The following is an 18,331-nucleotide window of genomic DNA, read 5'->3' as shown; positions in this document are numbered from 1 at the left end:
CTTTAAATTGGCCAGGAGCGGGCCAGGTAGGTTATAGGGAAGGGTCGGAGCTCCGCTCGCCTCACGCCGCTCTCCCCTACCGCGCCCAGCTTCGAGATTGCCCGTGCCTGCGGCTTGGCTTTTCGGGCTCTTTTGGGCGACCCCAACCAGGCTGGGGGTGGGAGACGAAAGGAAAGGGAAGGTCTCTGAGAGAGGAGGGGGCGGGGAGAAGTATAGGTGACGTTGCCAGGGGCGCGTGCTGGGCGTGACGGCGTCTGCACGAGCCTGGGGGGAGGCACAGACAGGGCAGCAGCAGCGCGAGAGCAGGTGAGCTCTAAGGCGGGAGCGCGCGAGTGCGGGTCCCATCTCCTCCCCCATCCCCTCCTCCCCCCTCTATCCCACTTCCCCTCCATTACCCCTTCGCCGGTCCCCTTTGGGCAGGGAAGAGGCTGGAGCTCAATCTGGGCCCGCTGTTTCTCTAGGCTCCTCCCGGGCAGGGCGAGGCCCGACGGTCGGCTGGTCTCCTGCTCTTCGGTCCCTCCCACGGCGAGGAGAGAAGCAGGTTTTTCCCCTCCCCCTCCATCCCGTGTGCGGAGGGACTCGAGCGGGCTGGCTCGGGGCGGAGCTGGGCCCGGGTGCCGCCCCCGCCGCTAACAGCTGCACCGACGCGTGCCGGAAGGGGCGAAGGACTGAGTCCCAACCCCGCCGTGGAGGGCCCTCCCGGGCCTCTGCTCCATCTCTCCTCCGCGCCCATTAGGAGCGGGGGACCGCGAGGTGAAGGGGAGGGGGAGAGAGAAGGGGGAGGAGTCAGGGGAGAAGGGGGAGGGGGAGAGAGAAGAGGGAGAAGGCGTGGGAGGGGGAGGAGCCTGCCCTTCTTATTTGCATCGCGGGTTACGAGGTGGCCGCGGGCAACCGCGGCAGCGAGGCGTGGCTAGGCGTGGCTAGAACCGCATCCTGGGGCACCTCCCTGCGGCTTTTTTTGATTTATTCTTTTTTTGAAAGCCTCAGTTGACTAACTGAGCCTCCCTCCATGTCGTTCTCCCAGTTACTTTCCCACGTCACGCTGGAGGTGTTTCTGTACCTCTCCCCTCCCCTCCCCTCCCCTCCCCTCCACCCTGCCCTCCCAAGAGCTCCAGTAAATATTTTATGGTGCTTAGCAGGGAGACTGCAGAAGACGATATGCCTCAGAGGATGCCATCTGAGGATGCTTGGGTGTGCTTTCCTGGTTTGTGGCCCTTCTGGGATGAGCTGTTTAGTGGTGCCTGTAAGCATTTCATAGAATCACAGAATTTGAGAGTTGTACGGCCACCTCATGCATGGGAACACACCACCTCCCAAACAGGCCTTTCTACTTTGACGTTTCTAATTGTTAGGAATTTCCCCTTAACCTCAAGCCTAAATTTTGCCCCTAACTTCTTCTCTCATTTGCTCTTGGTCTGCCTGCTGGGATCAAATGGGACAAGTCTAATTTGTTCCTCTACATCAGGGGTTCTTAACTTTTTTCCTTTTCTCCTGAGAAATTTTCCCCAGACCCCTGCTATATGAGTATTTTATGTGAGTATATAAAATAGATATACATAGCATTTTACTGTTGCCAAATTTTTGAGAACCCCAGGTATTGGACCCCATATGGGGTAGCAGCCCACAGTTTAAGAAGCTTTGCTTTACATAACTGATCTTCAGCTACTTGAAGATGACTGTTTTGATGCTTCCCTTTCCTCCATTCCCAGTCTTCTCTTTCTCTCTTTCGCTATGTGTGTATGTATGTATATGTGTGTGTATACACACACATATAGCTAGTTCCTCCAGTTATAAATTGGCTTTCAAGAAGCTGAGCATCTTCTTAGTTCCATTCCTTGCTACACGTGAATTGGTATTTTTAAGGATAATTGGTGGTTTTCAGAGGGTAGGTTTTAGAAGAGTCCTTCCAATGCCTGATTGCGGACATCTAGTTGTAGTAGGAGAAAGTTGGTGTTATGTTTCTAACATGACAAAGTTTTCAGTGTCATAATTAAAAACTCTAACAAACCAAACAAAACCTCATTGATAACTTATTGAAAGCACTGCCATTCTGTTGTGGTTCTTTTTGTAAGTATTTTTTAAAAAATGATAACCTATTGGTTGAGAGGCAGTTTGAGAGAGAGTCATCCTGGGACTCAAAAAGATGTCTCCTCCTGCTTGGCACATGCTGGCCATGGGACAGTAGACAAGAACCTCTCATTGCCCCCAGCCAACTCTAAGAATAAATTGTAGAGATGATTATGCCACCTTGTATTGCTAGAAGGAGTTTAATCTTTGGGAGTTCTCTATACCAATTAAATCTTAGATCTAGTGCCCATTCAGTTACATTCACATCAAGGAAAAGGAATTTCTGTAATACCAATTTACTAGTCATCCTAAATGGAGGTATTTTCTTAAAATACTTTATTATGATGAGGAATAATCTCAGCTGAGTGGGGCTGAAGGGACCTCCAGGAAATCTGGTTGCTATCCTTGACACTTCAATCTACTACATGCATTTCAGTCATTCATTTAATTGGTACTCATTATATTTTAGGACCTTCAGGGCAATTTAGCATACCTTTCAACCTGAAGTTCTATACCTCTACAATCTGACCTAATTTTCTATTATTCTTCATACACTCTACCTTCCATCTAAACTGTTCTACCAGCTGTTGTTCCCTTTGCATTTGCATAAGGCACCTCTCATTCCTAGACTGTGTTCTCTCATTTGACTCTCTTAAAATCCTCTTCTTTCTCTTTCTGCGAGCAATCTCTGATCCCTTTCCTGTCCCTTTCTCCCCCTACCCCCATGCCTTTTCTTTTCACATCACCTCAAAGTGCAAAGTGCTCTGGGATTTCAGAGGTAGCCGAGATTACTTCTGACTGGGTGGATCAAGAAAAACATGGAAATAGAGGCATTTGGGCTAGCCCGGAAAAGTACTGATAAGATTTATTTTGTCATCTGGGTCCGGGCCCATTGAGGGAAGGTAGTACAGCATAAACAAAGACAGGTCATGTTAGGAGAGTTTCCAAGAGTTCAATTTGGCTGAAGTGGATAGTGGAGATGAGGCAGAAGTTCTGTCTGTTACGCTGTTTTGAAAATCTACTGGATTTCAAGCATACTAAAATACTAGCATTTCATATCCCTATTCAGGGTTTGATAGCAGTGAATGCTAATGTGCACAACAGCAGGATTTTTGTATATTTCTGTCATAGACCCTTTGGGGGTGGGAATGTGGACTAGAACTATTGCTGTTCTTCTGAGATCTTGAATTCACTTGGGAGGCCTCTTGGGCATTTGTAACTTGGCAAAGTCATTGGATCTTTACTAGGTAACTTAAAATTCAGTATAGGATGGTCTGCTATAAAAGGGTTTATCTTATTTTTCTGTCTTCTTTCTTTTTTAGTTTACTTTCAGTTCTGAATTTTCTCCCTTCTCTCCCCCAAAACAATTTTTTTTTCATGAAAAATAAATCTCCACATTTGCCATATTTATGGGGGTGAGGAGAAAAAAGAAAATGTACTTCAAAATCTGCACTTTGAGTCCATGGATGGCATTATTTTTTTCATCAAGAGTCCTTTGGTATTGTGGTTGGTTCTTGTGTTGATCAAAGTTCCTAAGTCTTTCAGAGTTGATTATTTTTCTTATTAACTTTAACAACAATAACAATATTGTTATTAAAGAGGCTTATATAACATGGTACTTTTATACCATTTACTTGCTTGCTGAAGCAGTGGGAATCAAAACTTTAGTGTTTTGCCCTGTGTGACCCTGGGTAGATCATCATACAGAACTTTGCTGAACTTAATATGGAAATGAGTTGTTATTTTTTTTATTGTTATCCTGATACTATGACAGTTAACTTCAACATTTGCCATGAAGAACTATATCCAAAGGGCTATAAAACTGCATAAACCCTTTGATCCAGCAATATTGCTACTAGGTCTTTATTTCTTTTCTTTTTCTTTTTTCTTTTTTTTTTTTTTGCAGAGCAATGAAGGTTAAGTGACTTGCCCAGGGTCATACAGCTAGTAAGTGTCAAGTGTCTGAGGCCAGATTTGAACTCAGGTCCTCCTGAATCCAGGGCTAGTGCTTTATCCATTGCACCACCTAGCTGCACTCCCCCCTAGGTCTTTATTTAAAAGAGATTTTTTTTTTAAAGGGGGTGGAGGGGGAAGGACCTATTTGTACAAAAATATTTATAGCAGCTTTTTGCATTGGCAAATAATTGGAAATTCAAGGGATGCCCATCAGGGTAATGCCTGAACAAGTTATGGTATATGATCGTAATGGAGTATTACTATGGTATAAGAAATGGTGATCAGGGCGATTTCAGAAAAACTTGGAAAGACTTTTGAGAACTGATGCAAAATGAAGTGAACAGAACCAGGAAAACATTGTACACGGTAACAGCAAAACTATTTGATGTTGAACTGTGAATGACTTACCCATTCTCAACAATACAGTGATCAAGACAGTTCTAAAAAACTCATTATGAAAAATGCTATTCACCTCCAAAGAAAGAATTAGTCTGAATGCAGATAGAAGCATACTATTTTTCACTTTTCATATTTTTTCATTTTTTTCTTTGAGTCTGTGTCTTATTTTGCAACATGACTAATATGGTAATTTGGTTTGCATGATTGAACATGTATAACCTATATCAAATTGCTTGTTCTCTCAGGAAGGGGGGAGGTGAGGCAAGGAGAGAGAAAATTTGGTTTGTTTGTTTTTGCAGGGCAGTGAGGGTTAAGTGACTTGCTCAGGGTCACACAGCTAGTGTCAAGTGTCTGAGGCTGGATTTGAACTCAGGTCCTCCTGAATCCAAGGCCAGTGCTTTATCCACTGCACCACCTAGCTGCCCCCAGAGAGAGAAAATTTGGAACTCTAAACTTAAAAAAAAAAAATGAATGTTTAAATTGTCTTTACATATAATTGGGGGGAAAGTTTACATATTTTTAAATTGCCATGAAGGCACCATGAAGGCAGTCGTGACAAATTGAAGCCAATCTTTATTCTTTTCCTGGATCCATGGTCACAGATTTGTGTACAGAAAATGGTGCAGAAAGATCACTGAAGTTGGAGATAAGAGGCCTCAGTTTGAGTCCTGGTCCTGCTGGCTAATAGTTCTGTGATAATGGTCAAGTCACTTACCATCTCTCTCTCTCTCTCTTTGCGGGGCAATGAGGGTTAAGTGACTTGCCCAGGGTCACACAGCTAGTAAGTGTCAAGTGTCTGAGGCCAGATTTGAACTCAGGTCCTCCTGAATCCAGGGCTGGTGCTTTATCCACTGTGCCACCTAGCTACCCCCTCACTTACCATCTTTACAGCAGTCTCCTCATCTGTTAAGTGGGAATGACAATAAAATCATGTCATAGGGTCACTATGTGCAAAATTCTTTTTTAATCTATAAAGTACTAGATAAGTGTGTTATTAATATAAGCTAGTAGCTGGTAGATGCAAGTAGAGTGTTACTGCCTATAGTGTAATTATTTGCATATTTTAATTGCCTCACAGTATTTAAGTAACAATTCATTAATTGGCTTTGCAGTGTTTATAGTATCTGTAGCTGCATCATATTAGTTAATCTGGATTTCTTTTCCCCAATATTTTCAGTCTCAGAGTATAGAGTATTGAAAGGGAAAGGAAGAGTTGAGTTAATCAGGTAGGCTATATATATATGGGAAATGCTTTTGAATTTTTTGCTAAATAAAATGCATATTAGTAAGTATCATCTCAGACAAGTAGTTCTTAAGTTAAATTCAGAAAAGCTTTTTTTATTCAAAATATTCCAAACAGATCACTCTCTTAATTCAACAAATTTTTATTAAAAGCCTATACAAGAAACTGAATGATGACTAATAGAGATACAAAATGACAAGCATATATTCCTTGGCAGTTAAGACACAAACAGAAATAACTATAATATAAAGTATAGGTTTTGGAGAGCTAGAAGTGAAGTGCTCTGAGAGTTCAGAGGATAAAGAGATCTATTAGAGACCAAGAAATTGAGCTGTTGGAGTGTATTTGCTCCTTTAAGGGGAATGCCTGTGATAGATTCAGACATGGAACAAGTGTCTGAGTCTGCAGGTCCTCTCTCCCCATCACTGAGCAGTTCCCTTGGTGTTTACCTACTTGTGCTGAAGTAATTCTTTGCTTCCACAGCCCAAGGCAGATGTGTTAAATGTCAATTTTGTGACTCCTTTTACTGGAAACACACAACATCTGGTACAGTGGGAAAATCATTGGCTCTGAAATTAGAGGACATGGGTTCAAATCTTGCCTCTAACACTACCTATATAACCATGGCAACTCACTTAAAAAATGTAATAAACATTTTTATATATAATTTTAGATTCTAATTTTTATCCCTTCTTCCCTCCCTCTCCTCCCCCCCATGAATCAGTAAGCAATCAGATATGGGTTACACATGTATGATTATGTAAAGCATTACCATATTTGTAATTTTGTACAAGAAAACTTGATTTAAAGAAAAAAATGAAAGAAAGTGAAAAATAGCATGCTTCAGTCTGTGTTCCATCAATATTAGTTGTTTCTTTGGAGGTGGATGGTATGTTTCATCCGTAGTCCCTTGGGATTGTCTTGGATCATTGTCTTATTGAGAACAGTCAAGTCAATTACAGTTCTTCATCAAACAATATTGCTGTCTCTGTGCACAGTGTTCCTTGGTTCTGCTCACTTGACAATACATCATTTCATACATGTCTTTCCAGGCCTTTCTGTAGTCATCCTGCTTGTCATTTCTTATAGCACAATAATATTCTATCACCTTCATATAACATAGCTTGTTTAGCCATTTCCCAATTGATAAGCATTCCTTTGATTGCCAATTCTAACCCACCACAAAAAAGAGTTGCTATAAACATTTTTGTACAAATAGATCTTTTTCTCTTTTTGGGGATATCTTTGGGAAATAAACCTAGCAGGGGTACTGCTGGATCAAAGGGTATGCACAGTTTTATAGCCCTTTGGACATAGTTCCAATTTGCTCTCCAGAATGGTTGGATCTTTTCATAACTCCACCAAAAATGGATTAGCATCCCAGCTTTCTCACATCCCTTCCAACATCCCATATTTTCCATTTTTGTTATATTTGCCTGGCAACTCACTTTAACCTCCTCAGGTCTCATTTTTCTCATCTTTAAAATGAGAGAGTTGGACTAAATGGTTGGAGGTGCCTTCCAACTCTTAAATCTATGATCCTATGCACATAGGCCATGGCTCTGGGAAACCACTCCAGCTAAAGATTCTTTGAGTAGCCTTAGATAATTTATACACAAAAATGGGGACAGACATCAATCCCCAAGGTCAAAACACATGTCTACTCACTTATCAGAAATAATAAGTTATTTATAAAATTTTTTAAAGTTTAAAAGTGCAGGTGCAAGTCAGTGAGGGCCTGCACTAGGATGAAGGCTATGTGAATGGAGAGAAATCAACTTATAAGAACTGTGAAGATAAAAATGACAAGATTTGGCAACTCATTATAACCTTTATGAACTGATGGCTGATAATAAATAAAATGTTATAAATATTTTCTTTTAGTAGAGTGCAATCAAAAAGGGGGAAAAGAATAAATTTTTACATATTGCCTTTTATGTGCTAGGCAATCTGCTAAGCACTCTGCAAATATTATCTCATTTAATCCTTACAATAACTCTCTACCTCTGTTAACAGTTCTGGAAAAAGTAACAGTAAAATACAAATTTTTTCTGTAGTATAAGTGATTCTCATTAAAGTTTTGTAGAAATAGGATAATAGGTATATAGATGGTTGGTTACTGATGTTCTCTCATCAAGTTGCCTTTTTTAGTATTAATAAAGCCCCAGCTTTTTTCCACTTGTTTGGTATCTGACCTTTCCAGATACCTGGCCCATTGGTCCCGTATAGCTACACTTGGTCCAACACATGTGCTTTTCCTATTCTTATTCACTTTTGTGCTATTTCTTTCTCCTCTATAAGCCCTTCTGGGGACTGAATGGAGGTTCTACTGTCCTTGAGGGAGGAAGCTGTTTGTTATACTGATTTTTATGTATTGTTTCCACTTTTGTTTGTTGTCCTCCTTCAACCTTCATCTTTAAATGCCCTGGGACTGATTCTTCTTGGTTGTCTTCAAACTCCATTGCTTCTTTCTGCTTTATGAACCAATATCACTCATAATTGTCTATGATCTTCACAAAATTTTATGATAAAATTTCTATTTTAACCCTGTGGTGCCTTTGGCACCAGTCTCTGTTTGGCAAAATAAGAGAGTTGTTTGCTTACTTAAAGAACTTTTGGTGCTCTTTTAGCCTTTTTGTTCTAACTTTGGTATATCTATGGAAAGTGAGGAAAGCCTGCATCACTTTTTTTTTCTTTTTTTTTTTTGGTGAGGCAGTTGGGGTTAAGTGACTTGCCCAGGGTCACACAGCTAAGTAAGTCTTAAGTGTCTGAGTCTGGATTTGAACTCAAGTCCTCTTGAATCCAGGGCTCGTGCCTTATCCGATGTGCCACCTAGCTGCCCCTCCTGCATCACTTTGGATGGATCCCCTGTGTCAAACTTATGGTAGGACACCTAAGGGTCAAATGGGATGAGTAGGTTGGGATCTACATCTTTGGACAGAGCTTCTTAATTGATGAGATCATAAGTCTGAGTACTGCTGAGTGTTCTGGGCAATGTTTGAGGTAAAGGTCATCTTTAAAAAAACTTGAGTTTTGTTTAGTTTTTTACAGTTCTCTTCATCCTTGCTTATAATGCAAACAACATGCCATTTGTTCATCCTTTGTATATAAGAACCTAAGGAACCTTTGGTAGGCTTTTTACCTACATGTAAAGCCTTTAAGTGCTGGCTAGTCAAAAGAAGACCAACCTTGGTGAGTTCCTAGGAATTTAGTAACATTCACTTCAGGGCGACAGTTATTTTTCCCTTTAGAACTGAGTCATAGAAGAGTTGAGATGTCTTCTTGGAGGGAGAATCTGATCCAGTATTCTAATGGTCTCTGATTTCGTTGATCTGCAAAAGTGTGTACAAAGCAATGTGTTAGGTGCTAGGGAAGATGCAGTTGGGTATTTCTCCAAAAGAGAGTGATTGTCAAATGGCTAGGGATCATAGGAAATTATTGAGCAGTTGTATTCATTGTAAGCACATAAAGAAAGCAGTATTGCCATGGGTTTGGGCTATTTACCTGGGAGTGACAAATACTTTTTTAAAATACAGAATTTATCTTTTGTAAAAGTTTTTGCTATGATAATTTACCTCTATTAATAATTTGGTTCTGAAGCATATACAATAAAACTTTTAATACTAGATTTTCCATAGCATGTATATGTCTCTGTTTGTGTATGAAATGTATTACTGTGTATATAGGGTATCATTTGACCACTATAATTTTACTCTATTGCTAAATGATAGTGCAATAAGAGGAAGTGAGATTTTTACTGAAAAGTCCTTAGAAAATTTATCACTTGGACATCTAAGCATGTGATAATATAGCATAAGATAAAAGCTTTATTTTTCATTAGAACTATTTCAACTTGGAACTCTTTATACATTGTAAATATGCCCCATCTTTCTTTTTGTCATGTTCCTGAAAGTAGACAAGTCTGGGTTTGTGCACTGTGTTCTCTGAACCAAAAAAATCTCCAAAACATGTTTCAAAAGGGATTTTTTTTAAATAGAAAGAAGTATAGGTTGTATGTAGTTAGTATTTTTATGGTTCTGATTTCCTCTATTTAGTTGTGGGAGATTACCAGTTTGTCTTTAAGGGTTATTGATATTTCTCTGGGGAGAAAATGTGGTGTAATGGAAGGAATAAGGATCAGGACACATAGTCTAGAAGACTTTGAATCCTGTCTGTGACACCATTAGCAAATCTCATAAATTATTTATCCCTCTCAAGTCTGTTTTCTCATCTGTTAAATGGAGATGGTATTTCTCATAGTACCCTACCTCATTGGGTTGTGACACTCAAATAGAAATCTTGAAGAACTGCATAAGTGTCAGTTATTTCTCTCTGTCAGAGAACAACAAATTAACATTTTCTCTAAACCAACAGTGTTTTACTTCTTTAAAATGTCTTCTGTATGTCAATCAAATCCAGTCTTATTGGTTGTAGGAACCAATTAATTGGTTGCAGAGCTCTGCTTTAAAGAAAGCCTTATTCCTTTTTCATTGATAACTTTCCATCTGTTTCATAAAAAAAATTATGCATCAAACAGTAAAATTGTCTATATTTTAACAGGGAACTAATTTTTAAATGGCTAATTCAGGCTTTATTACTAGTTTTAAAAGGGGGAAAAACATGATCTTAATTTTAATTGAACAGTTATAATCACATTTTAAATCTATATAATGTTTTATAATAGGATCATATTTGAAATGGAAATATAAATGAAACCCGTTTTATGGAATCTGCAACCTTTGTTTTGTAAATTATCTGTCTACTCTTTAGATTCCAGTTTATCCTGAAACTTTGGGCACTTTGAGAAGAAATTAATGGGTTAAATATCTGTGGGCTGGCTAAAGCTGCAGTGTCCAATAAATTTAAAGGCTCCCTCTGACTGACAGTTGATGCTTAGAGAGGCTGGATCAGATTAGTCCAGGCTTCAGGCTTTGTTGAGACTGGGAAGCCATTTTAGGATTCTTTGGTGTGGAAGCGAAAACACCGTGCTGTCAACTTGCAAACTTCCCTCTTCGAGAATCGGTTTGGGTGCTTGGTAAACTTTTTAGAATATCATCATGATAATAAGTAGGAGTGCTCTGAGCACGTGATCTGAAAGTGGACCCTGAAACTTTGGACAAAGAGGTTTGATATATTTATTGTCATATTGAATTGTAATAGATTAGTATTGGTGCTTTCTAGGCGTGTTTTAAGTAAGAATGATTTTCTTTTTGGCCACTTTATTTGCTTTTACCTATGCTGTAATCATAAGCTCTTAGAGCACTACTACTTTGTTACCTAAAGTAACAGTTTATATATATATACACACACACACACACATATATATATAATATATATACACACACATATATATTATATATATGTGTATATATATAATATATATACACACATATATATTATATATATGTGTATGATTTATACATATGTATATATGTGTATGTGTGTTGGGGGGGACAAGCTCAGTTTCAATTTAAATCTACTTTAAAGGTTTCTTCTATGGGTGAAATTGTGGACCAGCTTTTATTCTTTCCCCCACTTCATAAGTGACTCAGTTTGTTATCAGTGACTTATTATAACTAGCCTTTTCATAATTATAAATGTTCTTGAGCCTTCTGAATAACTCGCAACTTTTTAGCCTATTTTGATTTTGGATATAATCCGTGGTGAAGTTTTCCAACAATTTCTCGATACTGTTTGTTTATAGTGTTGAAAATTTGTATTCTTTGTCATCTTTGAAATAAATTTACTACCTTTTCCCAGTATGTCTTTAAAAATGATTTCATAACCCTATAGCCTGATAAATAACAAATTTATTTATTGTGGTCCCATTTAATGATCTTAGTTTATAATATTGGCTTGAAGCATGTGGCTGTATAACTTGTCATTTTGAGGATACTATGATGCCTGTCATTTTCTAGGTTATGACATTCAACAGTTCTTAGACCAGTAGAGATGTGTACTTTCTGAATAGAAAATATTCAACTTGTGTGTAATAGGTGTTAAAAAAACCAAGCTTTCAACCTCTTTTGTTTCATAACAAACTTTTAAAATATTTTTATTTGCATTTTCAACCATGATTTATCAAACAGTTTTTATCATTTTCTTTGAAGGAGAAAAAGTCCTAATGTGTTTGAAACAACATAAAAGTCAAGAGAAAAAATTTAAACCTATGATATAAAATTCTTGATATTCTTTAAAAATACATATTCTGTAAGTTTGAAACTGACATTTGTGTCCATAATAGGATAGTATGCTGATTTATTGGTGTTGTGTTCATAATCTTTGGGCTGTTGATGTTAACTGTACTAAGTATCAATAAAACAACTTAAAACAAATAAATTTTTTTCCTTGTGACCTTTATGTTTAACACTATTGTTTTTTCATGTATGAAAATACTACTGATGCACAATTAGTAAGTCTATGTGCTTTTGACATGGTTTTCCACTTGTGTCAGAAGATGCAAATGTTAAATTTTAATCTTGTTATGAAACCCAAATAATATAAAGTTCCTGTCTTTCATCCACTTGCTCATCAGACGTGATTGTGTTGTGAAATATAGAACATAATTCAGTGTGACTGGCTAGGTGTAAGAATGGAACAGAGGGAGGCTAGCTTGTCCACATACAACTACAAATCCATTAGACTGTGTCACTATCACTGGTCTTTAATCAACTGAGCTAAGCAACTACAGGCAGCAATAGTAATCTGAAACTCTTTATTTAAAAATCAAGGCCTATCAAAGGGATTTAAATGCTAAGGCTCAAACTTCTTTGGGAATAATGCATGTGGAACTTGGATGTTCCTGCATCATGCTTTGGACAAATTTGTGCTACTAATTTTCATCATAGGGCACAGAATTTATTCTCAGGCTTAAAAACTACATTACTGTATGTCATTACGAACCTTACATTTTAATCTGTGTTGTTGTTTACAAAGAATGCATAGTTTTTTGTAACAATGCACTTTATATCTTTTTAAAACTATTACAAAAAATTATCAAGTTGGGTGAAATGAGCTATAGGATATGTCTCAAAGAAACATACTCAAGACCTGAGTGTGGAACTGCTATTTGTATATCTTAATTTGGACATAGCACCGTGCAGACTGCTAGCTTGTGACTGCATACTTCAGAAGGTTTTCCAGTGTCTTTTTCTTATTTTAAGTTGTCAGTCATGCCCAAGATGCGTGGTATTTTAACTCTGAACACTAGATGTAAATATAATTCATGTTCAGTGGTTTTTTCTATCATTTTTAGGGTGTAGGTCATGGGTTATGACTAGTATGGCTTCCTTCAGTGTGGGATGCAAATGGCAAAGATATAATATTACGTTATCTCCTTTAATTAGCAGTGATATAAATGGAAACTGGGATCAGTATTTTTTTAAATGCCATTAACAATGGTTATATATTCCAAAAAGGATTAAATGATTTTCAATAGATGATTCAAACTATATATTTTCAGATGATCTAATGGATTGCCACAAAAGTTGAATTTTGCTACTTTAACATGTTGACCAGCAGTGCTTAAAGAAAACAATCTGCACCTATTACAACCATGTTTTTTGTTCATTTTAATAATCTAGACAGGGGAAAAAAAATTCAAGGGTCCCATTAATGTAAGAAGGGGCTTAATTTGACGGGGGGGGGGGATGGGGCTGATAGTTAAATTAACTTCATCATAAGATAACTATTAACATGGAATACAAAAGTTCAATAAAACATTTTGAAAATAGTTCAGTTCTATATTATGATCCCTTAAGGGAGAAGCAGAGGGCCAAAATAATAACAAAAGAGTGAGTTTGAGATGCCAGAGGAAAAGGAAGGCCAGAAAGAGGCTTAGCTTCTGGTGACAAGGTAACCTATTCTTGATCACTAATACTATTCCCTGAAATAGAGTTTCTGAGTAGTATCATCCCTGTATCCCCAGTCCTTTGAAAAGCTAATTGTGATTAACAGTTGGTAAACCTTGGGAAGCTCTGCTCCATTCTAGATGGAGTAGCCATGAGGACACCTCCAGGAGAGAAAGTCTTTTCTGTTCTGTAGAGGTGATAACTAGGGGCAGATGTGTGGCACAGTAGATAGAGTGCCTGGGCCTGGAGACAGGAAGACTTGAGTTCAAATCAAGCCTCAGACTTCCTACCTGAGTGACCCTGGTAAGTCACTTCACTTTGTTTGCCTCAGTTTCCTCCTCTGTAAAATGAGTTGAAGAAGGAAATAGCAAACTACTTTAATATCTTTGTCAAGAAAACTCCAAATGGGGTCATGAAGAGTTGGGCATGACTGAACCAACTCAACAACAAAAGAGGTGATAACTAAAGTAGTATTATCTTCTCTCCTCCCTTCCCCGACCCCTCCCCCCCAACACCCTCTGAGTTAAGCCAGAGGTCTGATCCAGTGGTCTAAAGGTTCTTAAATTCAAATTTAGGGGCTATAGAAAATAGTTTGTTATATTCTTTGCTTAGATTCTGAATATCATTATTAGAGTAATCATAATTATTTGAGTTTGTACTAATAAGTTTTGCATTGTAAATAATGCACTGACTTCTAGCTAGTTGTCAAGTGAGTCATAGAACTGGTAAGGTTTTTTATCTCTGAGAAGGCAGAAGGTTCTTAAATATACTTTGAGCTTTACAATTAAACATAGGTAATATTTATTTTAAAAATGGATTTTCTGCTACTTTAAAACTAGCATTCTGTTACTTTTCTTGGGTTTTGGTAGATCACATTTTATTTCTAAATTTACTCTTTAATGAAACTAATGTGACCACATAACTTAGCAAACTAAATATCATATAACTAATGCTTATAATAAGAAAGGGTTGTTTATAACAAAATAAATACAGACAATTATGAAAGCAAATTAAGAATAATAGGAAGGGGGCAGCTAGATGGCACAGTGGATAGAGCACCGGCCCTGGAGTCAGGAGTACCTGAGTTCAAATCTGGTCTCAGACACTTAACACTTACTAGCTGTGTGACTCTGGGCAAGTCACTTAACCCCAATTGCCTCACTAAAAAAAAAAGAATAATAGGAAGAATATAGCAACTAATCTTTCACATAGTTTAAAGAATCACTTATACCCTAAAGTTTTTTCCCCCCAGTATTTTAAATTCTTGTGACTAGGGCCAATCCTCTTAACGACTGAAGAAAAGTTGACATTGCATCTAGCAAATAGTCTCTGTATTGTGGCAGCTCCAACAGATTTCAAAACTAACAATCAACCAAGTCTAGAAGTACTCAATGTTAGGTATTTATTGAACAGAAACTCAATTCAGTAAGTGCTGGAATGAATCAGTGGGGGAGTCATTTAAGCACCTAGAGTCCTCCATGACTATTTAACTTTTAATTTCCCATGTTGCATTGTCCTGGCTGTATATGAAACATTTCTAGACATCTATCAGAGTTTTCTAAGCATGTAAAGCACCCTTGCCAGAACTTTTTATTAATGAAAAAATGTTAATAGGTATAGAAAGAATGGTGGTGGTTAGTGGATTTATTCTTTTTGAATGATTGTACTTTAAATTAAGCAATCATTTGGAAATAGAAAAGTTAGAAATGTTTTATTTTTCCATTATTTGAATATGTGAGGTGATGATCGCTAAATTAGTTACATAATCCAAAGGATAACTGATAATAATTTATGCAGTCCAGCATCTACTGGATGCTTAGGATGTTACTGATCAAATCGGTCTGTAAGCATTTATTAGGTTGCTACTAAATAAGAAATTTGGAAGCAGTTTGTTATGGTTCTAGTTCTCCAGTAAGAAATAATGGACTTTGGGGCAGCTAGGTGGTGCGTTCGATAGAGCCCCGGCTCTGGATTCAGGAGGACTTGAGTTCAAATCCAGCCTCAGACACTTGATACTTACTAGCTGTGTGACCCTGAGCAAGTCACTTAACCCTCATTGCCCTGCAAAAAAAAAGAAAGAAAGAAAGAAAGAAAAAAAGAAATAATGGACTTTGTAATTGAGCAAGTGTGTGCTATTGAAGCTGCTTATAATTGGTCTTGAAGCTAGAAAGTACATAAAGTTTGAGGCAAATTTTTTCTCCATGTTCTTTTTGATTCCTTAGGTTTGTTGATGCAAATCTAAATTTTCATTTGTGCTCATATAAAATCTTTTATTTTGTTCTACTGTAGAAAATCAGTTAACATTATGGACAGACAGAAAAGGAGATATAAGTAAATGAACAGAATAATCAACAAGTATGCCACATTACAAAGATACTGTAGCACTGTATTACATAAGTAACAGTATTAAAGTCCATATTATTGAAGTGTTCAGTGAGGAACAGTCACTATTTTTGTGACTGTATATCCCAGTTGGAGCTAGGGACTTTCTAGCAGGGAGCTGAAAAATGTGAAAGCTATGAGGGCAAAAAGTAGTTTATAATTACTTTGTTAACCAAGCTGATATATTTTTAAAATGGACCAATCTCGGGGCAGCTAGATGGCTCAATGGATAGAGCACCGGCCCTGGATTCAGAAGGACCTGAGTTCAAATATGACCTCAGACAGTTGACATTTACAAGCTGTGTGACCCTGGGCAAGTCACTTAACCCTCATTGCCTGCCCGCCCCCCCCAAAAAAATGCAAAAAAAATTTAAATAGAATAGACCAATTTCCTTACATTTTCCGAAGAAGATTAGAAAAAAAAATTAGTGAATTTAGCCCTCAGGCCCTCCTAAAAGAGAAAGCAGTTCCAATTAAAGTAATTTAGAGTGGTCTTAAAAACTAACTCTTTTAAAAACAGACATTTTATACAAGGTGGTTCTTTGTTCCTTTTCTACCTTCATTGGATTTTTCAACTATGTGGTGACTCATCACTTTACTGTTTATTGTTGTAGTTTTTAGGGTGTGTAAAATATTTTTACCCAGAAGGGAATTTGTTAAACCAGTCTAAGAGACATAGGTGATGACTTGTGAAGCAAAATACTCTCTTCAAATGATTTACATTTTTTTTTAAATTTAGTTTTTACTGAGGAGAAGAAACCAGTTCTAATTTAAATTTATCACATGGTTTGTGCTTTGGTTAAAGTTCTTTCTATCTAGTTAATTACCATAGTGCTAATTGAAAATAGAAACTGATTTCAGCTTTCTTTGGTTCTTTTTTTTTTTTTTTTTGTGAGACTATTGGGGTTAAGTGACTTGCCCAGGGTCACACAGCTAGTAAGTGTCAAGTGTCTGAGGCCGGATTTGAACTCAGGTACTCCTGACTCCAGGACTGGTGCTCTACCTACTGCGCCACCTAGCCGCCCTCTTTGGTTCTTATAACAAAAAAAAGTTGCAGTCAAATAATGTTTTGAAAGTTTCTTAAACTATACAGTTTAAAAAGTGAGAATGCAAAATGTTTTGAGCATTCTTATGAGGTTAATTTATGCAAAATATCGTATTAATCTAGGAAATTATATATGGGATTCAACATCTTTTTTTTTAAATATAGTTTTTGAGAGGGAAATAGAGTAAATACCTAAAACAAACCCCCAAAAGGAAGCATCCTAGGGTATGCAGCTATGAGAAATCTATGTTTTAATAGAGCTACTACTATTAAAGCAAGATGAGTCTCGTGTTTCAAGAGATCATTGATAGTGACATTTTAACCCATCAATGTGCGGTATATATTGGGCAGGTTTCTTTATGATACATTTTTATTTTTAACACTTTAAAAAAGTCCATTACTTTTTTCTTTACCTGTTGTAGTATGATTTGATATCTTGAATATGGATTTTTCACGTCTGCACACGTACACTCCTCCTCAGAGTGTGCCAGAGAACACGGGCTACACATATGGACTCAGGTGAGTGACTGTGTATGTGTGTAAAATTTTTTTTCTTTTTAAATTGTTATGTCCTTAGCTAGCCATACTACTTTAAATATATAATGCACATCAAGGTGTTTTTCTTTCTTTCTTTCTTTCTTTCTTTCTTTCTTTCTTTCTTTCTTTCTTTCTCTCTCTCTCTCTCTCTCTCTCTTTCTTTTTTTCTTTCTTTCTTTCTTTCTTTCTCTCTTTCTTTCTTTCTTTCTTTCTTTCTTTCTTTCTCTCTTTCTTTCTTTCTCTCTTTCTTTCTTTCTCTCTTTCTTTCTTTCTCTCTTTCTTTCTTTCTTTCTCTCTTTCTTTCTTTCTCTCTTTCTTTCTTTCTTTCTTTTTCTTTCTTTCTTGTCTCTATGAACACTGTACCATGGAAATTTAATTCACTAAGCAGGTTTGGAAATTATTTGCATTTATTTTTAAAACTCCATAAATTTTTGAGCCAAAAAATTTCCAGTGACTCAGTGATTACTCAGTACCAATGAAATGCTATCCCAAAACTCCACCCAAAACGACTGTTTAAATAAAGAATAATCTTTGTAGTGATAGGATCATCAGGTCCCTCATCTGTAGAATTAGGATATTTAATTAGATGGCCTTCTAGGGCCCTTCCAGTTCTATATCTGTGATCTTCTGTATAAAAATCTAAGAAAAATTCTTTTTTCTTTGTTGTAGTCACACATGATACAAAATAACCACATAAAGTTTATATCAATTGAAGAGATTAACTATTTTTACAGAAGGGTAGGTTGCAGTGAACCCAACTTTTAAAAATAAACTATCAATTTTCTGTTTTTTAGTGTATTGTCATTTAAGTCATTCTGTATTAAAAACTCAAGAAGTGCTGCTTAGTACATA

General features: G+C 37.3%; 1 protein-coding gene across 21 annotated transcripts in view; it reads left to right on the top strand.

Annotated features, from left to right (window-relative positions):
• SUN1 (Sad1 and UNC84 domain containing 1) overlaps positions 1-18,331 on the top strand; it is a 59,809-nt gene continuing 41,478 nt past the window's right edge. For 8 of the 21 annotated variants that reach the window (XM_043978514.1, XM_043978519.1, XM_043978520.1 and 5 more), the window contains exons 1-2: positions 186-306; positions 17,365-17,461. In XM_043978514.1, coding sequence (XP_043834449.1) covers positions 17,385-17,461 — 77 coding nt within the window. In that variant the 5' untranslated portion in view covers positions 186-306; positions 17,365-17,384. Of the gene's footprint in view, positions 27-185; positions 307-617; positions 754-10,602; positions 10,790-17,364; positions 17,462-18,331 lie in introns of those variants that run through there. The other 13 variants (XM_043978529.1, XM_043978528.1, XM_043978527.1 and 10 more) reach the window with 5 other exon arrangements.

This window comes from Dromiciops gliroides, chromosome 1 (assembly GCF_019393635.1).
Source record: "Dromiciops gliroides isolate mDroGli1 chromosome 1, mDroGli1.pri, whole genome shotgun sequence".
NCBI lineage: Eukaryota > Metazoa > Chordata > Mammalia > Microbiotheria > Microbiotheriidae > Dromiciops > Dromiciops gliroides.
The sequence above is the reverse complement of the archived record's forward strand: the minus strand, read 5'-3'. Positions and strand labels throughout refer to the sequence as shown.